General features: G+C 39.2%; 1 protein-coding gene and 1 long non-coding RNA gene across 3 annotated transcripts in view; one reads left to right on the top strand and one right to left on the bottom strand.

Moving 5' to 3' along the window:
- Nucleotides 1-210: 210 nt before the first annotated feature.
- The window catches only part of fras1 (Fraser extracellular matrix complex subunit 1), a 292,855-nt gene continuing 265,739 nt past the window's right edge, over nt 211-27,326 (bottom strand). The window contains exons 52-73 of one of the 2 annotated variants that reach the window (XM_028033228.1): nt 25,346-25,505; nt 24,488-24,656; nt 23,599-23,845; nt 22,246-22,590; nt 21,982-22,142; nt 21,240-21,387; nt 20,968-21,173; nt 20,735-20,891; nt 19,214-19,414; nt 18,952-19,139; nt 17,385-17,660; nt 16,761-16,993; nt 15,875-16,035; nt 14,653-14,867; nt 9,143-9,293; nt 8,870-8,977; nt 7,579-7,738; nt 7,068-7,184; nt 5,689-5,855; nt 4,077-4,282; nt 2,559-2,705; nt 211-1,344 (exon numbers count right to left, since the gene is read on the bottom strand). In XM_028033228.1, the coding sequence (XP_027889029.1) occupies nt 775-1,344; nt 2,559-2,705; nt 4,077-4,282; nt 5,689-5,855; nt 7,068-7,184; nt 7,579-7,738; nt 8,870-8,977; nt 9,143-9,293; nt 14,653-14,867; nt 15,875-16,035; nt 16,761-16,993; nt 17,385-17,660; nt 18,952-19,139; nt 19,214-19,414; nt 20,735-20,891; nt 20,968-21,173; nt 21,240-21,387; nt 21,982-22,142; nt 22,246-22,590; nt 23,599-23,845; nt 24,488-24,656; nt 25,346-25,505 (4,493 nt within the window). In that variant the 3' untranslated portion in view covers nt 211-774. The remainder of the gene's footprint in view (nt 1,345-2,558; nt 2,706-4,076; nt 4,283-5,688; nt 5,856-7,067; nt 7,185-7,578; nt 7,739-8,869; nt 8,978-9,142; nt 9,294-14,652; nt 14,868-15,874; nt 16,036-16,760; nt 16,994-17,384; nt 17,661-18,951; nt 19,140-19,213; nt 19,415-20,734; nt 20,892-20,967; nt 21,174-21,239; nt 21,388-21,981; nt 22,143-22,245; nt 22,591-23,598; nt 23,846-24,487; nt 24,657-25,345; nt 25,506-27,326) is intronic. The other variant, XM_028033229.1, reaches the window with a different exon arrangement.
- On the top strand, nt 24,610-26,713 carry LOC114154282 (uncharacterized). The gene is made up of 4 exons (XR_003597542.1): nt 24,610-24,725; nt 25,335-25,476; nt 25,554-26,230; nt 26,333-26,713. It is a non-coding gene; the product is annotated as an uncharacterized LOC114154282 (long non-coding RNA).

Consider the following 27,326-nt stretch of genomic DNA (forward strand, 5'->3'; position numbering starts at 1 on the left):
TTATTAAAAAACATGCAGCTCAATTATCCTTCAACCACTTCCTGTCATCTTCTTTGTAGTTTTTGCCAGTAGTAACATCTGGCTGTTGATCACATGATTCGTAGTGATGCAAAGAACATGTTTTTGTTATGGTTTTACGAAATACACATTTTGATAAGGCCGGGAAAAAAATGACCTGAGCATCAAACTTACTGAAAACTAGCTTTTTTAAAATTGGTGTGCTTTCATTAGGCAGATTTATTTTCAAGATGTCAAATTGAAAACTCAAAAGATGTCATTGAAAAGATGTCATCTTGGAAATCTCTCGGAATTTGACATTCTGAGAGATTTTTCTTTTAATTGCTGTATTTCGATTAAGCAAATTTATTTTCAAAATGTCGGGTCAATGGAAACAGAGTTATTGACCATAAAAATGCGCAATTGTTTGACAAATAGTATTTTTGGCTGTATCTAAATTGGTTTACCTTGCAATACTGCAATGGCAACACTTTCTTCGCATGGAAAAAGTCACATGATCAACAACCGGATGTTTCCACTGGTGAAAACCACGACAAAGACGACGACAGGATGTAGTTGGAGAGTCATGCGCAGCATGTTTATCTAATGACTTGTCTCGATAAGAAACTTATTCTCGTGTGATTTTAACTGCGTTTCACATTTAACAGAAACACTGCCACTGCGTAATTGTGTTTTTTTTTGGTATTAGTGGAATATTGACAAAGTTTTGCTCACATTTGTGACAGAAAAGAAGCCAACGGAAACGCAGCGAGTGTTTCAGACCTCAGTGCCGTCGCCGAGGTTGTTGTGGATTTTGACCTCCAGGTTGACCTGCTTCACTTTGCCGTTTGTCTCCTGGTTGCGGTTGATGTTGACGTTCCTCACGGTGCAGTGCTTTGTGCCGAAGTTCTTCTCCACGCACTTGTCCATGCACACCTCCACCTTGGTGTTGAGCGGATACTCCTCGTAGGCCTTCGGAGTCTTCGTCACCTTCTTGGCCGACCGCCTGCAGCGGCGAAACAGGAAGCAGGAAGCAAGCAGCGCCAGCACCAGCAGGGTGATGGCGGCCACTCCCCCGCCCACGGAGCTGCCCACGTGGGCGTTGAAGGTGGCGGAGGGGCCGGCCTCCAGGCGCAGCGACTTCATGTTGGTGCCGTTCTTCACCTGGTCGCCCTCGTTGTCGTAGATGAGCGACTCGTCGAGCGTCAGACGCCCGCTGCGGTCCACCAGGTCGCGTTTGGAGCGGCTCACCTGATACGTCAGCGAGCGCTGAATCCTGGGGCTGTAGCTCGACTCTGGGCCGATGACGTAGATCACCTGCAGGTACCACTGGTGGCCCGCCTCCACCTGTCAGTCAGAGAGGTCATTTATTTATTAGTTTATTTAGCTGAAATGTTGTACGTTAATTCACATTTCTGAGAAGGACAAGTTTTTCTGTTTTTATTGAATTATGCTTGGGTTAATATTGTATAGTATTGAGCAAAAACGCATCCATGTACTGGATTTAAAGATCAAATTTCCACTAACATGCAGCAACTTTTTACAATAAAAATAACGAAAACTACTGCAGAATTAGCATTAGACTAAGAGAATGGTGTTTTTTGAAATTACAAAAATGAAGTTCTAATAGTACAAGAATAAACTCATACTATTACCAGAATAAAGTAGTAAAATGTAAAGACACAGCCACATTAACAGAAAAAAGTCAAAATAATACAAGAATAAGGTTCTAATACTATCAGAATAAACTCATCAGAAAAAAGTAGTAATAATAAAAAAATAAAACCATAATAATAAGGAATATTAATAATACTAAAAATTAACTAAATTATAGTGGTATTAATATGACATAGTATTCTTATAAAATTACCACTATAATAATACTCATAATATAACCAAAATAAAGTCATAATAACGAGAATAAAGTTGTAAAAATAAAACTTTACTTTGCTATCACTGTGAGTTTATTCTCGTATTATTAGGACTTTATTTTCATATTTTACACTATTCTAATAAAAGTCATAATAATGAAAAAATAAAATCTGAATAATATGACACTATTTTGGTAAAACATAGTTGTAATATTAAACATATGAGTTTATTCTCATATTTTTCTGACTCTATTCTTACAAAAGAGTCGTAATATAATGAAAATAAACTCATATTACCAGAATGAAGTAGTAAGATTAAAGTCATAATAGTACTAGAATGAAGTAACATGAATACAAGTATAAAGTAGTAATTTTGTGAAAACTCCTACTCACAGAAATTCCACTGTGTTAAAACTGGGAATATTGAGCATCTGGTGACGCTGGGTATCTGTTTTAAAAACTAAGAAATATTTAACAAATCATTTAACAAATTATTATCATTAGCAGGACCTTGAAGCGATTGTGAAAATTACTGAGTTTATTTCAAAGAAAGAACCAAATGGACTTACCAATCAGGTCATATCAGATCTTAACACAACATTTTCTTGTAATTTTATAATTTCTTCCTCTAATATTATGACTACATTCTCGTAATATTATACATTACATCAAAAACAGGAATTCACTGACCTTGTAAAGAGCGTCGACCTTCATGGTGAAGCCGTCGACACCCGGCATGGCTGCCACGGCCTGCAGCTCTGGGACGTCGGAGGCAAAATCTGCCTCGAACGGAACGTCGTGAAAAAACTTGTGGCATACGTCCGGCTGTTTACGATCCTGAAACACAATCAGAGCAGATCAAAACAGAATAATAAACATTTTAAAACTAAAATGGTTGCTTTCATTTTTAAACCAGTGGCACTCTCAGAAAATATCAGGAGCTGTGGGCACCTTGGTCCCCCCACTTGGGGGCGCCCCTGTTTTAAATTCAAACGTAAATACCTGGTTTTCAATATAAAAAACTAAGAGAACTACAGCAGAAAACCTTATGGTAGTTAGAATATCATCTGGATGACAAACCACTGCCAAACCCAGTTTGTCCAGTGTGAACTGGTATGGAAAGCTGTTAAACTGGAAAGTTTTCTTTGAGCATTTTGCTGTAAAAGAAAAATCAGGATGCCTTGAAATAATATTAGCAGAAGACTTGCAAAAAAATAAATTACAAAAAAATGTAAATTATTATGCCTGAGGAAAATACCCAGAAAACTAGCAGCAGCCTCAGGCTTGTTGTTTGTTGTTCTTTAGATGGGCCGAAACAGATTTTGTTGTGCTTCTGTAAAATGGCTATAAAGGCTGATTCTGAATACTTCAAAGTAACACTGTTATATATTTAAATTGTCCAAGGAGGGCAGAGTTCTCAAAGATTGTACTCATGTAAAAGCAGCACTACTTCATCATATTTTTACTCCAATAAAAGCAAAAAGTAGCCGTCCAAGGAATTAGTTAAGTAAGAGTAAAAAGGTATGTGGTAAAACATTTACTCAAGTTCTGAGTCACTGATCAAATTATCGATCATTTAAGTATGTAAAAATTACATTATCAGATGAACCAAAATATAAAGTTATGTGGCAATTTTGGTATTTAAATGACAAAAATTACAATAATTCATATAAGTAACAAAAAATAACAAAATCAGGCAAAAAACCTGATTCTTTCAATAAAAAACTTCAGAATATTTAACAAAAACTGCAGGTGTGTGTGTCTGTGTCTGGTGAATTTTTGGTTAAAACATGATTGTTTTTCATTCAGTGAAGGAGAGAATCCAGACATTTTACTCCAGTAACAGTAGAAATACTTCATAATAAAATGACTCAAGTAAAAGTAAAAAGTACAGCGTAGTAAAAATATTTGTAAAAGTACATTCTTTTTCAAAAAAAGTTATTCAAGTAAATGTAATTGAATAAATGTAACTAGATACTAAACAATTCTGTAAACTGTTTGGATTTCATGGTTACAACCACAAATATATGTGTGGAATAAATGAAACTCTCAGAAGGGCAGATGACATAAATTAACTAACTTTCAGAGGGATGTGTTACAATGAGTCAAGTAGGTGAGAGAAATGTATAAAAAACAATAATAAAAACAAAACAATAAACCCAAAATATTCATAAAAACCAAACAGATTAGATGAAAGTTTGTGTTTACCAGCAGTAGGAAGCGATGTTTGAGATGTTTGTTGGGTTGGATGCAGCCGTACTGCGGCCCCTCGTTGTACAGGGTCCCAGTGGGATCGAAGAAGGGAACGTAGCCGTCCCGCCCCGTGCACAGGTAAACCTTCTCCAGCTGCAGCTTGTATGCTGCGTTCAGGTTCTGCTCCGGGTTCCACAGCACTCTGCCGTACAGAGTCTGACCTGCAGGGGGCAGCGAGTGGACCAGAGAGGAGTTAAACGGTTTAAGTAAGCTGTTTCACTGCATGTGATAAAACAAATACTTCCAGTGAGGAGATTTTTTATTTGTTTTTGTAATTATAATTGTAAATAATGTACAGTACAGACCAAAAGTTTGGACACACCTTCTAATTCAATGGGTTTTCTTTATTTTCATGACTATTTATAAGGCAAGAAATCCCACTTATTAACCTGACAGGGCCACTTATTAACCTGACAGGGCACCTATGAAGTGAAAACCATTTCAGGTGACGACCTCTTGAAGCTCATCAAGAAAATGCAGAGTGTGTGCAAAGCAGTAATCACAGCAAAAGGTTGCTACTTTGAAGAAACTAGAATATAAGGGCTATTTTCAGTTTTATACTTTTTTGTTTAGTGCATATTTCCACATGTGTTATTCATAGTTTTGATGCCTTCAGTGTGAATCTACAATGTCAATAGTCATGAAAATAAAGGAAACTCATTGAATTAAAAGGTGTGTCCAAACTTTTGGTCTGTACTGTATATCGTGATAGACATGTGATAAATATTAATATAGAATACATCTCAATATTGAATATACAGAATATTCACTGAACTCCGATACAGAACCGCACAGCATTCTGGGGGACGTAGGCAGAGGAAACCTGTTAGCTAGCTAAGCAAAGTTGGCGGAATCAACTAACTCACTCACTCTTTGGTTACCTAGCAACAACCTGCTGGGTAACAAGCAATTTCAAGTTCCTCCCCCAAACTTCAGTTACCTAGCAACAACCTGTTGAGTAACTGGCACAGTAGCAGTTTAATATTTTGCATCATAACTTATTTAAAAATAAAAAACAACAGCGTCGATTGAAAAACTGAATAAAACAGGAAACGTCACTAAACCAGCCTGGCAACATTTATTGATATTGACTGATATGAAATGATTATATAATATGTTTTCTGCCATATCGTCCAGCCCTAAAAGATAGTATATTATTTGAAAAGAATATTAAGAAATTAAGATAAAAACAGTTTAACTGCATTTTACCAGACTGCTTCTGAGTAAATAAATGAATAAATCAAATGTATGTGCTCCTCTACAATAATCAAATATAGGTAAAAATAGAGTGATACATTTATGTTTCTCATGAAGACGTGATTAACGCCATAAGTTTTTAATTTTTTATTTAAAAAAAAAGAAAAACTTCAGATTTTTTATAACTCAATTACTGTCAAATTGACAGCTTTGGCCCAATGAAATAATTTCTGGATTCAGTGATTTAAATATTAAGTGACAGCTATAAAATTAAGATACTTATCAGATCCTATTTATATTACAGCATCCTTGGAAGCTAAATATGAAAAACGTGGAATAGCATGAAGGATGGGTTATTTTTGACTCCTACCCATGGAGAAGGCTCCCTTGTAATCCATCTCAGCCATGGAGACGTCGGCGGAGGCCGGATCCAGCAGGAAAACCTTCTCGTTGTTGCACAGCTGGAACTCCGTGTTGAGGGAGTAAACAACCGGAACGGGCCGGTTGGTCTGCTGGAAGGCAATTGGAACAAGGAACCTGTTGGAGTAGAAAAAATGTGTTCAGGATGCAACTCAATGTTGGTAACACAGGGTTTCTGCAGGTTTCACCACCACAAATTAAAGGCTTTTTTAAGACCACTGTGAATTAAATTTAAGACCTGTATCACCACAGAAACGCACAAAAGAAAACTGCATATTTTACATTGTAATAGTGCCAAGTTTTTTATATGGGTCAACAACAGACCCATATAATAGACAACAACAGAAGTTCGTGGCGAAGACGAACGTTGTCCAGCCAACTGGTGATAAATTCACACTTTCCCTTGATTTACCTCAAAAAGCTAGCTAGCAAGGACATATTAGCAGCTAGATAGCGATAGCCTCAACCACCTTAAGTCACAGAACGGAGTGGCTATAAAATTACACTTCGTCATAATAGACGCCAAAAAAGCTAACTAGGTTATAATTAACATCTAGTTAGCTCAACCAACTCAAGTCACAGAACAGAATGGTGATAAATTTACACTTTTTCATGATAGACGAAAAGTGTCTATCGTGGTGAAATAATTAAGATCACTTGCTAGTTAGCAAACGTATATTAGCAGCTAGTTAGCGGTAGCCTCAACTGCCTCAATTCACACAACAAAATGGCAATAAATTTACACTTTCTCCTGACAGACTCAGAAAAAGCAAGTTAGCTATTAACATAAGGGTATATTATCAGCTAGTCAAGGGTAGTTCAACCACCTCAAGTCACACAAGGATATGGTGATAAATTTACACTTTCTCAAGATAAGTGCAAAAAACCAAGGTACCCGGATAGTAAGGATATATTAGCAGCTAGTTAGCAGTAGCTCAACCAACTCAAGTCACAAGAGGACATTGCAATAAATTGACACTTTCTCATGATAGACACAAAAAAACTAGCCAGCTAGTTAGCAAGGATACATTAGCAGCTAGTTAGCAGTAACCTCAACCAACTCAAGTCACAGAACAGATGGAAGATGTCTGTGCAAGCCTCAAACGTTTGCTTGATATAAAAGTCCAGCAAGAAAAATAAATTACATAGAATATACAAAATTAAATAATTGACAAAATTTAAGACATGCGATTAACGATTTTAAAGGCCAACTTACATTTCTTCATGGATTTAAGATATTTTAAGGCCTTAATTTTAGAACCATAAATTTGAGACTTTTTAAGGACATGCTGTAATATCTCCTAGATTTCCAGAATCTGTGGGCCATACTTCTCTGGAGCGTGAGCCGTGCAGGACAGAGGTTTATCTCCCGGGTCGATCCAGGGCTGGGTCGGCTGAACGGTGCACGGGATCAAGAAGACGGTGTACTCCCCAGAGTAGTCCTTCCTGCAGAATACGCAAAGAATATTAGATGCTCACAAAGGAATCAAGATGAGAAAATCTACAGAGACGAACGTGAAGCTTGTTAAGTCAATCAAGAAATGTTAAAAACATCCTCAGAGAAAATGAAAGATATGCTTATCCCACATACACTGCAAAAACACAAAATCTGTCTAGTTTCTAGTGCGAGGACACTTGAAATGAGACAAAACTAACTTAAAAGTTACTTGCATGTTAGTTTTGTTTTATTTCAAATGTACTATAATATTTGTAGTAGAAACTGGACCAAAAATACTTGGTAATATCTTGTGTTTTTACAGTGTTGTGCATTTAAATGAATAATACCCTCCATTCCGCATTTTTTCTGTGTGTTTTTCAGATTTAGGTAAAGTGTTCCCACCTGCTGTAGGAGCTGGTGGCCCTCCACAGCTGATACGGTGAATCGAAGGTCTGCGCGCTCCACAGAAGCTGCATGTCGAACTCGATGCCCCCCAGGTGGTCGGGGGCCATCAGGCAAGATTTGTGACCCGGCAGAGTGTGGTGATCCAAAACAAACTGACCTGAAGGAAAGTAAGAAAGAAAATGTATATAAGACTTTCACTAAAAAAACACCAGCAAGTTTCATTTAATACATGTTTTTTAAATTTTCTTTTAATTACACATTGAAAGAATTAAAAATGAAAAAAGTAGATATCAAGTAATACTATACGTTGTATACATTGTACTATACATCGTATAATTATAAAATTCGGCACAATGTGTAACATATCACAACCTACAGAAACGTCTCTATGAGCCATAGTCCAAAACCAACAGAAAGTCGGCCATTTTATCTCTTTTACCTACATTGTAACTATGAACTCTTCCTACAGGTTTTGACATGGAAACTTCAAAATCTCCCAGTAAAGACTTGAGACGTTGGAGACCACAAGTTATCAAAAGTTTTTTGCTGCACCAAAGCTTATGGGTGTGGCCAAGCCTCAAAATCTGACCATTCACCATAAAAGGTGGAATAAATTCCCCATATAGTTTCACAGCTGTATGAGACATTCTTTGTGACCCAGAAATGTTTAATGTTTAACATATTCTCATGTAAATTGGTGACATCATCATTGCCCCGCCCCCTTACAACAGTAAGTTACTTATTTTGCTGCTGGTTGTCTTTCTTTTACACTGTGAAGAAGAATTTTCTAGCTGGAAGGTCAAATTTCAGCACACCCTTTAAGATTTCAAGCCCTACTTGTACTAATATGAACTAAAGGCGATTTGGAAAATTTGGCAAAAGCGCCACCTAGTGGGAGAATGCAGGAAAGGTGTGAGAGCATTGACGACGACGACGGGGTGGCAGTGCCGAAGTGGCACCGAGTTGTGAGGGCCGCCCAATGCTGCATGCAAGTTTAATTCATTTCTATACTCAGAGCACAGAATTAGACTGAATAGATCTGCCCTTATTGATCAGGCACATTGTTACTGATACCAAAGATAAAATTATTTTCAATAACTGAAAATAATACAGATATTAATATCAGATCGGTGCATCTCTAAACTTGACAATCCCAAAGGACATAAAACAGGTTTTTACTATTTCATCACGTTTATTTTTCTCTTAAATCGGGAGATTTTGTAGGAGAAAACGTAAAACAGTAATCTGAGCTGCTTTACAGAGTGTTTCTCTGTTGCTGTGAACCGACCTCTGAATTTGGCATGAGTTTTGAACTCAATCACAAGCCGGCCGTCCTCTCTGATAAAGATCCTGATGATCTGCAGTCTGGCTGAAAGGACGCTGTCAGTCTGGATCCCTGCAGACAGGAAAATAACAGAAGTTAAGAACCAAGGTGCAACCCTTATCACAATAACCGCTCTCTCAGTTATCTGATGTTAAACGGTTTTAATTTCCGTTCCGGAGGCTGAGGCATAAAGAGAATTGATTAGGAGTGATTTTTTTTTCTGGGTTTAGCCCCGACCTGTCCTCCAGAGCACCGTGTCATAGAAGAAGGAGAACTCCATCTCGGTGTGATGCTCCAGAGAGGCCCAGCCTCTAGGCGCCGTCACGTAGATGTAGGATACGTAGAGAGGAACCTGCACAGTCAGGAAGGACTGAGCCGAGTCCCGAACCTGAAAAAACAAACAAAAAACAGCAAAAGTGTGTCTTTTAATTTTGTTTCTCCACTTCCAGGCTATGAGCTCATGTACAGGGTTTCTACACTGTCTAATAAAGTTTGGAATTTGATTTAAAGATGACCTATTATGTTTCCTTGAGCAGGTTAGGATAGCTCTATAGATGGCCTACAAAACATTTACACATTTTTTTTAACAATATCATTCTTATCTAATGGGACTTTAGGCTGTTTTAGGGCATCTTGTCACTTTAAATCAGAAAAATCTGCTGCTGGTGTCAAGAAAATCCGAGCTCATCCCACTTCCCCATGCTGGAGATTTTAGTTTAACAGTAATAATAAATAAAGTTATCTTTAAAATGAATCACTCAAGTGACATCAAGGCCCAACAGTAGACTTAAGTGTCAATAAAATAAATCTGGTTGTGTGTGTTGTTTTTGTCTCATGCAAACTTTGCTTTAATTCTACTTTTTTCTATCTAATCATAAGAAATCATAGTCAGTCAGAGAGATTCATGAAACAAGAAAAGCAGGTTTCCTGGAAAAAGAGGAAGTTTCCAGCCTGCAGATTTATAAAAATAGCTGAGACTATTTTAAAGCATGAAAGTTTTAAAAAATTAAATCTAAACATTTTGAGTAATTTGATAAGATTCAAAGTAAAATACTTATATTAATATTGGTTTACTTGTAATAATACTTACACTTATATTTGTGAGAACACCTACAAGAAAAACAAGTAACTGTAACTTTAGTAGTAAATAATTAGAATCATGGATTATTCTTGGTTTCTTTTCAGAAAACATCTGTAATAACTCACATTAAGATTATAATAAGAATAATTAATAAGTTATAAAATTATAAATGAATGCTAAATCAGAGAAGCTAAAGAAAATAAATGTGATATAAATGTGATTTTGACATTGAACTTGAAATGGTGTAAAAGGTTGTAAAACTGCAATTAAACATCACTGATATGTTGGAGGTAGATGGTAGGTGAAAGGTGACAGGAAGGGAAAAAGGGGAACTAACAGGAGAGCAGAGATGATCAGCACCTTATATGGAAACAGGAGATTGAGCAACCCTGAGACATTAGCACAGACATCAGGAAATGTCTGTAAGACAGTGAAGGATATGAGATCATCTGTCTAAGCAGACAGATAAACCCTATATAAGGTGGGTGCAAAAGAGGAACCGTTCGTTGGATCCTCCGGGCAGCTTCGAGCCAAGATCGAGATGGACAAAGAACTCTGCAGCTGAAGAAGAGCCGGGGCCACGGAGCCGGAGACTGTCCTGCACATGGAGACCAACCCGTCTGGCCCACAATCTGTGGCTTCGAATCGCACTTCTCTCATTGGCTGGGTTCTGACCCCAAAGACAAAGATGAAGACAAAGACAAGGAAGAAGAACTGGTGCCTTTTTTCCTGCCAGCACCAAGTCCTGTGTGACCTCACCATCCATGCGGAGAAGAAGTTCATCGGACCTACAGAGATCCCTGCCTTCGTCGATCAACTTCCTCCTCCTGCTGCCGCACCTTCTTCGTCGTCGTGCCAGGTCTGGGGTTCGAGACGCCAAACTCCGTCCGTCTCTCTCAAAGGTTCCCTTTTTTAGTTCTCAGTGTCAGCAGTAGGGAAAGATAGACTAGATGATTGATTTTACTTATTTGATTATTTCTGCTACTGAATTAAGCTGTACTGACCCTTGCAAAAATGCCTTACTAATAAAATATTTAGCATAAAGAAAATCTAAAAGATGTTGTGGACATTCAGTTAATGAGTCACCTTAAAGTTCTTTGATGGTTGTAAAATAGCTGTGATGTTTGATTCTGGAGAGGAAAAAGTGGAAAATGTTTTTAGGTTGCTGGTAGCCCATATTTAAAACATCATCCTTGGGACTCGCCCGAGTTACTAAAACCTACCTGGTTCAATAACAAATGCAAGTTGTAAAATAGAGAACGAGCGACCGTTAACAGGTGTGCTCTGTGAAACTAGTTGGCTGTAGGTTGCTCAGTCTGGCTAATTCACAGGGGGAAGAAGGGTGGGACACCTGGATGTAGGCCGTCAGATAACCAGGCGAATCGTTTCTCGAAACCAGCTTAAACAGAGTTTACTTCAGTTCTGGACAGGGTAAATCCCAGCAGATTTAGGAAACTCAACGGACCCGTTAGACGGAGAGCTGGTAGCACATCTCCCCTCTCAGAAGAGGAAGTACGAGAGTGAGAGAGTAGAGACAGAAAGGAGGGGGGGGGTGTTGCGCAACAACAAGTGGCGCCCAACGTGGGGCCCAGTCCAACGGAGTAGGAGGGCCCTATGTGCCAAGTCAGTGAAAACAGATGTGAGGATCTGAATAGCTCACTTGGTTTGTTAACTCTTAGGGAATAGAGTTAATGGTGACTGATAAGGCCGTCAGTCACAACCCTTGCAGTAACTGTATGGCATACAGGTGAGGAAAAGCTTCTACTGAGGATAAATGACCGGATCCAGACAGTGAAGCTAGTAGCCAACATAGTCTAGACCCATCCCTGCTCGAAGGCTAAAGAGAGGCTTTGGGGGATAGACAACTCGAACCGACAGAGAGACGGAGTGATGGATGATCACTTCGAGGAGGAAAATCTGGGGAAGAAACCGGAGGAAGCCTGCCGTCCAGATCGTTTGGAAAAGGAGGAGACCTCAACAGAACTGCATCAGCTTCTACACAGCTACTGTGACTCAGACCTGAAGCAAGTGGGGAAGTTGGTTCCAAGAATGAGGAACTGAAACATCAACCCCTGACAAAGGAAAGTTGGCTCACTCTTGCTGGAGTGGTTCGTGATGTAATGCTGACAAGAAAAGAATAGACCAGCCAGCAAGCATGCACAAGAAACAGAGAAAAGTATCATCAGCTGACGATGGATGAGGAAGCACACCGCGTCCTCCGCTGCAGCCATCGAGAAGACATCCGGCAACAGAGGAACAAACACCAGCAGCTGACATCATCACACAGACGCAGACATGGTTAAAGACATCCTGCTGGACCCGGAGCTTGAAATTGGGCCAGCACAACCCACCAGTAAGAAACGACCGCAAGAGACATCTGAGAAGCCAGAACAACCGGAATGGACAATCTACACCGATGGATCCAGAAAGGGGTCCGACCAGTCGGCATACTGGGGATTTATTCTGAAGCAAGACGGCAAAGAGAGATGCCGTCAGAAAGGAAAAGCTCCCGGTAGTGCTCAAGCCGGAGAAGTAACGGCCGTACTGGAAGGATTGCTGGAGCTGGTAAAAAGGAAAATCAAGAGTGCCAGGTTAGTAACTGACAGTTACTACTGTGCTCAGGCCCTTAGAGAGGACTTGGCCATTTGGGAAGAAAATGGTTTTGAGACTGCAAAGGGCAAGCCCGTGGCACACAAAGATTTGTGGAAAAAGATTGCTGAGCTAAAAATGCAGTTGGAGATAGAAGTTGAGCATCAAAGAGCACACACGCATGAGGGAGCTCATTGGCGTGGGAATGATGAAGTGGACTGTTATGTCCAACAAAGGAAGATCGTCTTTGTCGGTACCGAGAAGTGGGACAGTACTCCCAGAGGACGGGAGGTCCCAGAAGAGTACGTGGTCGAGGTCGTGCGGAGCGTGCATGAGGCCCTTGGACATGCAGGCGTGCGACCTACCCGTAAGGAGCTGGAGGAGCAAGATCTTTGGATCCCAGTGAAACAAGTCCAATGCGTGCTGAGGGACTGTGAAGTGTGTGGTCAATACAACGCAGGTCGCCGAGGGCAGCGGATGGAAGGTTTGTTCATCAAGTGCACAGTCCCATGGGGTTCAGTCTGCATGGATGTAGCAGAGCCAATGGGGACAACAGGAAAGAGAGGTGAGAAGTACCTCTTGGTGCTGATGGACACAGTGACAACTGCTAGAAGAGCAGGTCTTCCCCTGCAGAGGAACTCCGTTCACGTCACAGAAAGCAGGGAGGCGAAGACACTTCTCCTTTTTGCTTAGGAAGGAAAAGGGAAGTTGCAGCTTGAAGTGTCACTGAAAACAGGGCAGAGAGTTTGGATTAAAGCTCAAGATCGGCCTGCAGCTACGGGGATCAAGCTGAGATTCAACGCCCAAGATTTTGTAAAGTAAGTACTGAACTTCAACACAGTACTACTGATGAAGAAAGGGGTCCATGAGGAAGCAGTGCTCAAGCCAGTTCTTAGCTACAGTGAACCAGAACATTACAAGAAGATGGCCAGAGAATCAAGCACCATGCCATCCTACAGTAGACTGGCCACTATTACGGGAAGGTTGCCGTTCAAAGAACAACTTCAAGGCTTTGGACTGGGAGGGCCGTGAAGAAATTGGATTATGCTAAAGAAGAACTCCTGTCACAACCTGATGGATTAAAATGGAAAAGGATCATGATTACGGATAAAGCGTCATGATGCTTATGCTTTTTGCTTTGCTCTTTATTCTGAAGCAAGACGGCAAAGAGAGATGCCGTCAGAAAGGAAAAGCTCCCGGTAGTGCTCAAGCCGGAGAAGTAACGGCCGTACTGGAAGGATTGCTGGAGCTGGTAAAAAGGAAAATCAAGTGTGGAAACTCGTTGAGTTTCCACACTTACATTGGCACGAGAAAATGGCTGCAAAATGATGTGCAATTATACAAACGTACATCTTTCAAAAGCATTAGTGGAGCCTTCTGCACAACCAATAAAAATGATAAAAATGCAGCAAGTGGTTTCTGGATGGAAGGTTGACAACAAAATACTTGTGTTTCCAGCAGCCATTGTACAGCACATACAGCAGTAAAACCAGCTGTGCTTAGCTTGGCTGGGGTTGCTAGGTAATGATGCAGTGCACGTCAAATGTGATTTAACAATCGCAAGGTTTTTGAAATGGCTCACTTTCCAGGCAACAAAAACATTAACTTACTGACATAAACAGATTGGTGAGTCTTTTTAAGTGCTTGGGCTGTTTTTGGAAACAGCAGAGGCACAAATAGAGGAACAGAAATATGCAAAAAGTGAATTTTGCATCAGTTGTCCCCTTTTGAGAACTATCTGAATAAAAATGGAAGAAGAAAACAGAGTCCACCATCCTTCCATTTATCCATTAATTGAATTGACTGAGCAAACTGAAGTTGTGTTTTTAGTTGTTTGGCGAAGCTATTGGTGTATTTTAATGATCTGTACTGGTTCTGAATTATCCAATAAATTTGTAATTCAGTACATTTATGTCTGGATTTAAAAAGAGAAATAGAGATTTCAAGCAAATTCAGCAATGCTTTTCTTGATTGGGTCGGTAGTAAACCTCAGATATCTGTACCGGTATCAGAAGTGTAAAAAGAGGATCGGTCCATTCCTAACCCCACATCTAGAACAAAGTGATGCTTGACCCACCTGGAAATCAGCGGTGACGGAGCCGCCGCAGACGTCGATGAGCTCGGTCATGTCGTAGTAGGCATCAAAGGTCCAGATGCAGCTCTTCAGGTTCAGGTGCTTGTAGAGCTGGATGCTCTTGGCCTCTCGGACGTTGGGGTTAAACTGGTAGGGGCGGTCATAGCCTGGACCAAGAGAGATGCTGTCGTAGGAAATATCATCCAGGAAGCCGGACTCTGTGGGTAGAACAGGGATTCTGCTTTAAACCACAGAATTAGGAGGGAGGATGGTACATTTTAACAAATTAAACTCTGAAATGCCTCTAAACAGGTTTTGTTTTTCCCACAGTAAAATTCAAATAAATATTCTTCAAGGTAAGTGAGTTAAAAAAAATACAAATACTGCAAAAACACAAGATCTTACCAAGTATTTCTGGTTGAGTTTGCAGTGCATATATCTTAGTATTAAGACAAAACTAACTTACAAGTAATGTTTCATCAAGATAAAGGAGTTTTAGGTCAATAATCCCTTAAAATTGGGAAAGAAGTTCTGATTCTATTGGCAGACAAGTTTTTTCTTGTTTTAAGTGAAATGTAATGTAACCCGTATTATTTCATCAATATTACAGAATTATTTACTGAAAACAAGCTCATAGTTTTTGCATAAATGTTACTTGTAATTTAGTTTATTCTTATTTCAAGTGTATTAAGATATTTTTACTGGACATTAAATCACAAATACTTGGTAAGATTATGTGTTTTTACAATGAATTAATTAAAGATAGTTTCAAATCATTATTTTATATAATTTATATAATAATCAACCACATTCCTTTATTTTTAACAAACATAATCTGTTTGTTTTTATTTTATTTTTATTTTTCAATTCTTGGATTATAATATCTACATTTCTTATAATAAACCACATACATATAACTTAGGTTAAACAAAGATAAAGCCTGTGTGGCTTTTTCTTCTGTCTGTATATGTCTTTTGTTTGTGAAAATAAAAATGGAATATATAAATTCATAAAAAAGAAGATTAAGTAGAACTATAACAGGTGTAGCATTATAAGGAAATATAGATTAGCTACGTAATAGATTGAGTCAATAAATTTTGGTTATGATGTACAAACTAAAGTCAGGTGGCATTCTTTCTTAATGTTTTTGGAAATCAAGGACTTTCCAAACCTTGAAAACACCTAATTAAAATGTAGTAATTTTCCTGAACAGAGTCTGACTGACCAGAAATGCCCTGCAGCTCTTTGATGGCGACCAGGTTGGAGCAGACATGCTGCTGCCTGTAGATCGACTCCGACAGCAGGAAGTGCAGGTTATGCAGCGGCATGGTGGACACAAGCGGCAGCATGCCGTCCTGATGTGGAATCTGCACCGAGATGTGGATGCTGAACATGGAAGAAAATAAAAAGAAAACAAAGCAGAATGGTGATTTAAAAAATTTTCTTTTTTAGAAAAATCAATAATTGTTTTTGTGTAGCACATTTCAGCAACAATTCAGTTCAAACTGCTTTACAACAATTGAAACATTATATTTTGTCACCATTACACATCAAACATGGAGAAGCTGAATGCTGCTTCTCCAGAACCAGAAGATCTGAGAGGTCTGGAAGGTTGACACAACAGCAGATCCGTTCAGTGATTTATAAACTAACAACAGTATTTTAAAGTTTATTCTCGGAGCTACAGGGAGTCAGGGTAGGGACTTTAAAACTGGGTGATGTGCTCTATCTTCCTGGTTTTAGTCAGAACAACAGCAGCAGCGTTCTGGACCAGCTGCAGCTTTCAGACCTGTGAAGACACAGTTGCACTAATCAATGCGCCTAAAGATAAACACATGAATGAGTTTCTTTAGATCTTCCTGGTTTATTAATCTTTTAATCCTGGAAATGTTATACAAGTGACAGAAATCCGACTTTGTAATTGTTTTTATGTGGCTCTGAAGGTTAACACCCAGATTTTAGGCCTGATCTCTAGTTTCCAGCTGTAGTAACTGAAGCAGTGTGTTGACTCTAAGTCGTTAGTTTTGTTTCTGTTCAGCTGGAGAAAGTTGTGATTGGATGGGTTCGTAGTCACCTGATGACATCGTAACTGTTTATCAGTGAGTACGAACCGGTTGGGGTGCTCTTTGTGCTTCACATCCAGGTATTTAAGCGCGGCGACAAAGGACTGGGCCTGGAAACCTCTGGCTGTTCCCGTGGTAACGGGGGTGTGGCAGATGGAGCTGTCCGTGCCGATGGTGACGATGTTGCTCCTTAGCGGCGTTCCCAGGTGGCCGGCTTTATCCCGGGCCTGAGCCACACAGCGGACGTGGAAGCGACGGCTGAAGTAAATGCTGTCCAGAACCTGAGGGGAACCACACAAAGTAGATTTAAGAGAAAAAATGGAGGCCTTCTAGTCTTTCTGACCACTCCAACATGCTCCTTAGTAGCTGTCAAACAACAGCCTAAATACCTACGAATGGATAGAAATGAATGGACGAGTTTCTCTAGATCTAGATGGGATATTAGTTCTTTAATCCTGAAAATATTCTTCAGGTGATAGAAGGCTGACTTTGTTATCCTCTTTAAGTGTCTGTTGCCGTTGTTTGTTCCATAAAGACTGAACACTAAATGCGCACCAAAGACATCTGAAGCTCTGTTATAATTGGCAGAAGCTTTCGCCACCTAACAGGGGTTGAACTGACCTGGATTGTAACCTTATTTTTGACTAAGTGCAGTAAACCATTGGGCCTCACCATGTGGTTGACGCTGGTGTACGGCGTTGTGTCCGTCACCATCTCAAACGGAGAGCGTGCTCCACTGGAGTCGGTGGGAGCCGCCACCTCCCAGGAGTAGTGAACCTGTGTCTGGTTGATTCCCGCCTCCTCACAGTGCTCCTTCACCACTGAGTACGTCGGGTAGTGAGGGTCACAGGGGGTCACGCAGACCAGAGGGTAGCCAGGAGAGGGAGTTTTCTTGCTGCCTTCTTTGGTCACCTCCTGGACGTGATTGTAGTCGGCTAGTGAAACCACCTGAGGAGGCAGGAAGACTCGTTTTAATGCTCCAACTTTGGAAATGTGTTAAAGGAGTGACCTATTATACTAAAAATTCAAATTTTTATGATTTTGTACCTCCATTGGGTCTCTACAGCTTCTAAAAACAACCCAAGCACTTAAAAAAAACACCCCGCCTTTTTCTTGGCAACAAGTGAATGTTTTTTGGTGTCTGTTTCAAAAACCACCAGACGTCCCGTTACCTAGCAACCCATGCAGAGATCCAGCCCATTTGGTCATTTGTTTTTACCGCTGTATGCGCTGTACAATGGCTGCTGGACTGCAAAAACACAAAATCTTACGAAGTTTATTTGGTTTAGTGTCTAATGCAAATATCTTAATACACCTGAAATAAGACAAAACTAACTTACAAGTAACTTTGCTGCAAGAATTATGAGCTTGTTTTAAGAAAATAATTCCTTTATATTGGAAACAAATATTAGTTCCATTGGCAGATTATTTCACTTATAGCAAAACATTTTCCTTGTTATTAGTGAATTAAGCGGCCAGATGAAAAGCACAGATGAAACTAGTGCTTTTCATCTGTAGTAGGGAAATATTAAGTTAAAACTAGGTTTTGTACTTCCATTTGGGTTTCTATTGCTTCTAAAAACTTCAACTGGTCTTAATAAAACAGTAGCTGTTTTTTGGTTAAAAAGTTAATGATTTTGGGTTTCTAGAAAATAAAAAATCTCCCAATTGTTAAGTCAGATTTGACACGCACTACCCTGTTACCTAGCAACCCAAGCTGAGCTCCATCACTGAGCAGGATTACTATTGGAACAACACATTATCAGTAGGGTCTAACCTGTCCAATGGCTTGTTGTATAATGGCTGTACAACCAGTCAATGTACAGCTGGTTTTACCACTGTACAATGGCTGTTGGAAAAGACAAGTGATTTGCTGTTGACTTAACATCCAGAAATCACTTGCTGCATTCTTGTTGGTTGTGCAGGAGGCTCTGCTATTGCTTTTCAAAGATGTGTAGTTGCATAATTGTACATCTTTTTGCAGTCATTTTCACATGCGAGTGGAAACGTTGAGTTGAGGGGCGTGGCCAGCAGCAGCAGCAGCTTATTTGGATTTAAAGTGACAAGAGGCCCTAAAACATCTCATTCTGAACTGATCAGACTAGAATCTCATTATCTAAGAAATATTCTGAGAATAAAATGTAGTAGACATGTTTTGTATGCCCATAAACCTATCCTGGCCTGTTCAAGGAAGCATAAAACCTTTAAAGAAGCGATGCTTCTAAGAGGTTTTTCTTACTATAGGTGGGGCAGGGAGGATGAGGCTCCCTGCGGCCTCCTGGTCCAGAATCGTCACAGTCGCCGTGGTGATTTCACCAAGCACGGCCTCCACCGGATCATCAGGACCAAGCACCAGGGAGAAGGATTCATGCCACTCTCGGTCTTCATTAGACAGAATCTCCACCTTGAACATGATGTGGTCCATTCCTTTAAAGCAACAAATATAGTCAGCGATATTTAATCACACACGGGAAGCTACATCAGAGGTTCTCTCCACTCACCAGGCGTGAACTTCAGGACTCGACTGTTGGGATTGTAGTCCACTCCAGACTGGGCCGATCCGTCCCTGGTGCTGCAGCGGATCTTGGAGGTTCGGTTCAGGTCTCCGTGGCGGATCACCTTGATGTTGAGCGCCTCGAAGTCGTCTGGACCGGGAGGCTCTCTGACCTGGTAGGACGCCTGTTCGAACTCGATGGTGGGAGCTGGAGGAGCAGAAGAAGTTGGGTCGCGCGCGCAATATGTCAGCTTTAACATCGGTACCGGGATTAATCTGATTGATCTTTTCAGCCCTAATCACAATTAATACCTATCCTTAACTTTGTGTGTGTAGTGGTTATAAAACTATTTTAGACAGCCAAAAGGGAAAACAAGAGCTAGTGATCTGCGATCGATTCTTTTGGTCTTTCAAGTTCAGTGCTACAGACAGATACAGTAAAGGGTAGCCTAAGTTTAATGAAGTTTAAAAAACAATGTATTTTTCTTTAATGTCACTTTTCCGGCTATGTTTGGTTATAATTCTTGAAAAGTTCAACCTTTTAGATTTTAAGTTATGAGGGTTTAATCATTCGAGTTTCGATTGGTTTTGTCTGATCGGATGTAGGGGAACGCGACGCCTCTGCTCCTCCATTACAACACTGGAGACGAAAGCAGTGACATCGTGTCCGTGTTTTTATTATTCCCCTACAGGTAGAGTTCGTACTACCTATTACAAGCCTTACAAGTTATTGATTATGCTTGTTTAATGAACAGGGAGCGTTGTGGTGACTGTGATAATTATAGTCTAAGAGCTACTATACTCACCTTAGCTTCCTGGTTAGCTGCGTCCTGTGTGTGCTAAGTTTGTTTTACTGTGTTGGCATAACCAGAATGGGTGTAATGTTTACTCAGTATGTGACAGTGTAATGTCTGAAACTGTTTTGAAATATTACCATTACAACACTGGAGACGAAAGCAGTGACATCGTGTCCGTGTTTTTATTATTCCCCTACAGATAGAGTCCTTACTCATAAGGGGCGTAACATGCGCTTAAAATGTATATTTGCATATTTTCAAAAAAATGTTCAAGAAAATGTTTTATTGTCTCTACCAAAAATGTCTGAAGATTTAGTAGTCCAGGTTTTAAAACTTAAGAGTTTGTGGCTGATCTGTTGATTATTTTTCCAACTAACCAATTAATAATTGGGTAGCAAAAGGTGGTTAATAGGGGATTTTTTTTTTTTTTTTACAGGATTTGAAACAGGTGAAGCTAAAACTGCAACTTGAGGAGTTCTGGGTAGAACATATTTACAGGTAAAGATTTGTTTATCTTAATTCTGAAATGTATATATTTTTGAACAGTTTTGGCTTAGTTACGGCTTTAAATGTATTGTTCTTTCACCAATGAGCCTTTTTCTGAGTCTGTATAATCTAGTTAATGATTATTTGATTACTAAATTAGTTTGCGATTAGTTCACTAATCGATTAATCGGAATTTATTTCATTAACCGTTTCAGCCATTAATTGAGTGTATTCAGGGTGTTTACCATCCTCATCGTTAGTGATGGTGATCGTCACGATGTCATTGGCTCCAATCATTGCTCCGCTCCAGTGGTCACCCTGCGGCGTTCCAAGATGGAGCTGGAATTCTTCCTCAGGCTCGAAAACAGAGTCGTCGTTGATGTGAACTGTGCAGTTCTTCACCTGATGGACCAACGAAGATTTAATCCCACAAACACAACAAACAGGATTAGACACAATATGTGGGTCAACACGTTACCTTCTCTCCTTTGAGAAAAGTCATTCGGGATTCATCAGCGTTCCTCCTCTCCACAAAGTCATCCATCACCATGGCAGACATGGTCCGAGTGAAACAACGCACCGACGACTTGAAGGACAGGTCTCCGGTCCGGATGACGGGGACATGGAGGACGGTGTCTTTCTCCTTCACGGTGTACGAGGTTTTGCCAAACTGCATGGTAGGAACTGAGAGCAGCAACTGGTTTTAGTGATCGACCCAAAGCAACACGGTGTGGATGGTTCGGTACGTACTGTCCTGGAAGGTGTCGGTGATGACGATGTTGGCTTCGTAAGGTTCCTGAAGGACCGCCCCCTGCGGAGAACTGAGGAAGATAACGAAGGACTCCGGACCTTCAATGGACGGGTTCTGAATGTCGTCCATGATGGTCAAACTGCAGGTCTAAAAATCAAAAAACAGAGGAAGGTTTTTAAATAATCAGAGTTGGGTGGTAACTAGTTACATTTACTCAATTACATTTACTTGAATTACTTTAAAAAAATAAATAGTATTTTCACTATGGTGTACTTTTTACTTGAGTAATGTTATTATAAAGTATTTCCTACTCTTACTTGAGTAAAATTTCTGGATTTTCTACCCACTGAATGAAGAACAAACATGTTTTAACCAAAAATTCACCAGGTACAGACACACATCAGCAGTTTTTGTTCAAGTTTAATAAGGTTTTGTGACAGAAACTGATTAGGAAATTTTTTTTTTTGTCCTGATTTTATTTGTTGTTACTTATATCTATTATTGTCATTTTGGTCTTTAAAATATCAACTTATCAAACAATCATTAAAAATTACATCTTCACAGACCAACATATAAAGGTAAGTGGAAATGTAGGTATTTTATGGACCAAAATGGGAATATTCCATACAATAAAAGCAGCAAAATCAGACAAAAGACAATTTTTCTAAATCAATTTCTTTCAATAAAACTAGTTACTATCCAACTCTGACCACCACCAGGAAGTGAGGTGTGTGTTGGTACCTCCTCAGTTTTTCCAGGTTTGAACTCCACCTTCTTGGAGCTGGGGATGTAGTCGACTCCTGGAATGGCTGATGGCGGGTCCAGAGGTCTGGTAGCGCACCACACAGACGTCACAGAGGACAGGTCGCTTCCCTGGCGCAACACCGGTATCTCTATGGTTCCTGGAGAGAAGAGATCCCAGCAAACTCGGGTCAAGAACACAACCAGATCCACCCGACAGAGAAACCAAACACATTTATCTGGATGTAGGAATGAGGTTCACACCAGCATCTTCACTGAACGTAAAGGTCGCATTTCCAAGCGTCACAGTCGATGCGTCATTGGGTCCGTCGATGACGACCTTGGCTGACGACACGTCACCCATGCGGGCGTTGTCGGAGGCGTCCGACAGCACCAGCTCGAACTCCTCGGACAGTTCGTACTCGCTGTCGTCGATGAGCTTCACGTCGCAGGTGGACATGCTGATGCCGGGCCCAAAGATGACGCGGTTGTCGCTGCTCATGCCGCGGCTCTTGTAGTCGGAGCCGGACTCCAGGGCGTGGAGGCTGCTGCCCTTTGCCGACTTGGAGACGGTGTAGCAGAGAGCCGACACGGTGCTGGAGGCGTCGCCTGCGTGAAAAGGTCCAAGGCAGATCAAACATGGAAGACGTGAGGCGACGGAAGCAACAATCTGACAATATCTGTCACTTTACCAGTAAAAACAAAAGCAGATTCATAATTTGTATATTATAGTAGAATGTTTTTTTATTTGGTACTGTATTTAATTTATAGAGAGAAGCAACAAGGAGAATACACACTCAAATATTTAAATATTTGGTTTGCAAACCAAATTTTTAGCTCAAAATTAAACTTTTAACTTAATATTTAGTTTTCAAACTAAATATTTAGTTCCCAAATATATTTAGCTGTTAGTAAATTAAATATTAGCAAAGAATTAAATGTTTAGTTGGGAACTAAATATTTAGTTTTGAAAACTAAATATTAATTTCTCAACTAAATGTTTACTTCTTAGCTAAATATATGGCTCCAAATGAAATATCAATTTAACTAAACATTTAGTTCGAAGTTAAATTTCTATATTACAAAATACATATTTTCCAAACTAAACATTTAATTTTCAAACTAAATATTTATTTTCTAAACTAAATATTTAGCTCCAATATATATATTTAGTAAGATTAAATATTTAGCACCAAACAAAATATTTATTTTCCAAAAGATTAATTTTTGAAGCTAAACATTTAATTTCAAACTAAATATTCATTTTTAAAACAAGTTATTTAGCCCCAAATTAAATATTTAGCCTGACTAAATATGTATTTCCAAGCTAAACATTTACTGTTCAAACTAAATATTTAGCTTGACATCTAAACATTTAGCAAGCAGGCTACTTATTTAGCTTGATATTCTCTTCCACCTGGTCCCCCATTTTCAACTAATATTACAATATCATCTGCAAACGTCATGATCCAAAGTGATGTAAACGTACAAAAGCAAAACTCAGAATCCAAAGTTTAAACCATCAGAAGGAAAATCGCCCCAAAAATAATGAGTTGACAGATTTAGCTACCCATCTAACTAAATCATGAAATCAATCATTATTCTTGCTTTCTCTACCTTTCCTCTCGATGGGGGCGCTGAAGAAGCCGCTGCTTTCGTTGACGTGGTAAGTCTTCTTGTCAAACTGCAGAGTTGGCTCGTCCTCTGTGTCGTTGATGTTGACGACGGCGCGCGTGTTTACCCCGAGCAGCGCGTACACCGGCATGCTGAGCTCCACGTGGAAGCTCTGAATCCCCTCAAACACCTTGTCGTCGTTGATCACTATGGTGCAAACCTTGGTGTCTTCGCGTTCGTCAAACTGGACCTGGAGAACCCAGAAGAGGGTTTTTAAAAAAGATGTAGAACAGGGGTGTCTAAAGCTTGGCCTGCGGGCCATTTGTGGCTGTTTAAGTGATTTTTTGTGGCCCTTAACTGCCATTCGAGAATGATACAAACTTTTTTTTTTTGGGTGAAATTATTACCAATATAATTTTCTTACAGTTAAAAATATTTATGTTTTGTCTCTTTATAACCAAACTGTTATAATCAGCAGAACTGAGCGTATTTACAGACTTTTACTGTAAAACCAACTTTGCTGTACATAAGAGAGCTATTATTTAATTTATTAAACTTGGATAAATATAACAAGGGTTTTGAAAGGGAGAAACTCAAATATTTTTCTGATAACATAATACATTTGCTCAATCAAGCCCAAATGAATTAGAAAACTAAATGACATACTTTTAGTACAGAAAATGAGTAAAATCATTTAAAAGTTTTGGCTCTACAATGAAAAAAAAAATCACACAACTCTAATTGTTTGATTATATTTTAATGTTTCTATTTATTCATAATTTTTTTGGCCTGCGAATACTATTGACTTGTCAATTTTGACCCACATGAACAAAAAGTTTGATGCCCTGGATGTAGATATAAATCTGTGCGTTTGGTTCCTTCGACAGCGTACCTGTCCGGCGTATTCCACGTAGTCCTGGTGTTCGGGTCGAGTTCCGGTGCTGCTGGTGGAAATGGCGCTGCCCTGTTCGGTGCGGCAGAGGACGATGGCGTACTGGTTGAGGTTTCCACTTCGCTTCACCGTCACGGCTACGGTTCCGGCTTTCTCGCTCACGTTGTAGCTGAGGACAAATCAGAGGGACGGAGACGTTATTCTACATTTTCACTACAAAAACACAAAATCTTGCCAAGTAAATTTGGTTTAGTTTCTAGAGCAGATATCTATCTTGGTGCACTTGAAATGAGAGAAAAACAGCTTCAAGGTGACATTTTAGCAAGATATAGGAGCTTGTTTTAAGCAAATAATTCCTTAATATTGATGAAAAAGAACTAGTTCCACTGGCAGATTGTTTCACTTATAACGAACCGATTCCCAGCTTCTGAATGGTTTCCATGGTTTCAATCTTACAGATTAGTTTCTGCAGCCAGAATTATTGTTGTTTTTATAAAATTGTGAACTCAAAAGTAATTATTGCACTTGGATGACTTCAACTTTCTCACAAAAGATTTAAATTTAGGATTAGGAAACAAAACATCAGATGTGAAGTTACAAATCTGAACAAAAATATTACACAAAAAAAACCTCAACACTAATAAATAATGTTTTTTGGCACTGCTGCCAGTGAATCTAGTACTTTTTAATCAATTTTACAGAATTATTCACTTAAAACAAGATCCTAAAATCATCCTGAAAAGTCACTTGGAAGTTACTTTTTTCTTAGTTCATGTGCACTAAGATATTGGCACTTAAAATGTTTGGTAATATTTTGTGTTTTTGCAGCGTGTTTGTCTTTTTCCAGTGATGCAGTACCTCTTGTGCTCAAAGCTGATCAGAGACCACTGGATGTGGAAGACGTTGTCGCTGACCACGTTGGGTTTGCTGTCTTTCACCAGAAACTTGAAGGTGTCCATGGTTTCCTGGATGTTCTCCTGACGCAGCAGGTAGCGGATGAGACCCAGATTTATTTCAGCTGGAACACAGAAAGATGAAAAAAACTAACATTTTGGAGTATTTTTAGGTTATAAAGGAGGTGGAGGAGAACTAAATACCCAATCCTGCACCGATAAAGACGATATCAGAAGATTTTTATTTTTGTTTGTGTTTTCTGCTTGAACTCTTGGATTATATCAGTGTGGATAACTTTAGGATCAAACTGAACAAATGTAAGAGTTTGACTCTTATAACAAGAAAAACAAATAATTTCATGATGGTAGGTTGGTTTTTGAAATAATAAATCCTTAAAGTTTGAGAAGTGACTAATTTCTGAGGCTGTTGCTTTTAATTTCATGCTTTTACTGGACAGAAAAAGAAACAAAAATATTGTGATTGCTTAACTTCCTAATTCTTCCTAAATCAAATATCTGAAAAATCTGCAAATAGCAGCTAATTTGGCTCCATTTCTTTCTTGGCAGGTATTTCTGGCTTCAGTATAAAAATGGAACTAACTTTGCATTTCCTCCAAAATAATTACTTTATAATTTGCCTCCTCTGGCTTTTTTCCATCACTTCCAATCCAAATGAGTAAGAATATCTTTGCTGGCTGATATTTTCTGCTCACCGATTCCTCCCAAAGGAGGCTGGAGAAAATATAAAACCTTAACTAACGGCGAATGAAGACGCATAAACGCTAAAATGACCTTCAGGACGCCGAGGGCAACATGCAGCTGGAAAAAAACAACACAAACACACACACCAGTATGTAAATATTTTACACCAGAATTCCTTTTCACCTTATTCACCAACATTTATTCTTGCCCAGAGGAGATTATTTACTCATTTGATGTTTCTTATCATCAGAAGTGCTTTTCTGTCCTCGGAGCTGAACACTGGAGTTTCTCTCCGGCCTGAAGGATCAACATCTCATAATAAAAACAGGCTGACACTGATTCCAGGCTGCAGCCTGAAGCTGAACATGACACAAACTCTGAATAAGAACCCTGCTGATTGAAAGTCAAAATTAACTGACTAAACATGGAAACCTGGAGGAAAGACGCAGCTGAAGAGCATCTGAAGTCCTGAACAGAGAATAAATACTCTGAAAGTCCTGCATGAAGAACCACACAGTAAATAAACAGTAAAGTATCAGGATATTAACTTACAACTCAAACTAAGGATGATTTCACTCTGTGACAGGCCTGGACAGAAGGGGGCAGCAATAAAACATGAAACTGTAGTAAATAAATGGAGCTTTTATTATCTGTGCACTGCAAAAACACAAAATATTACCGAGTATGTCTGGTCTATTTCCTAGTTCAAACACCTAATAAGACAAAACAAACTTATAAGTAAATTTTCAGTAAGAAATAGGATGTTTTTTAAAGTAAATAATTCCTTAAAATTTGTTCCATTGACAGATTATTTCACTTATCATATAAAAAACATGTCTTGTTATAAGTTAAATAATCTGCCAGTTAAAATCAATATTAAGGAATTATTTACTTAAATAAGCTTTTATATCTTGCTAAGAAAGCTACTTATAAGTTAGTTTTTTATGATTTCAAAAGTACTAGATAAGATTGTTTGTTTATTCAGTATGTTTGAAGGTTTTTTATTTATTTAATTGGTAACACTTTATTTGACGGGTTGTGAATTAGACTGTCATGACACCGTCATAAACATGACATAACGCCTGTCATGAACATGAATATTTATGACTGTTGTCATAAAGTGTCATTCGGTAAATCATGACACTTTTAATACAAAGTTGACATTATTCAAAATGTCTTTGTTATGACAACTTGACATTAACCAAGAAATCACGATCTGACATAAATTTGTTATAAAAGTATTA

The sequence above is a fragment of the Xiphophorus couchianus genome, chromosome 12, assembly GCF_001444195.1.
Source record: "Xiphophorus couchianus chromosome 12, X_couchianus-1.0, whole genome shotgun sequence".
In the NCBI taxonomy this organism is placed as follows: domain Eukaryota; kingdom Metazoa; phylum Chordata; class Actinopteri; order Cyprinodontiformes; family Poeciliidae; genus Xiphophorus; species Xiphophorus couchianus.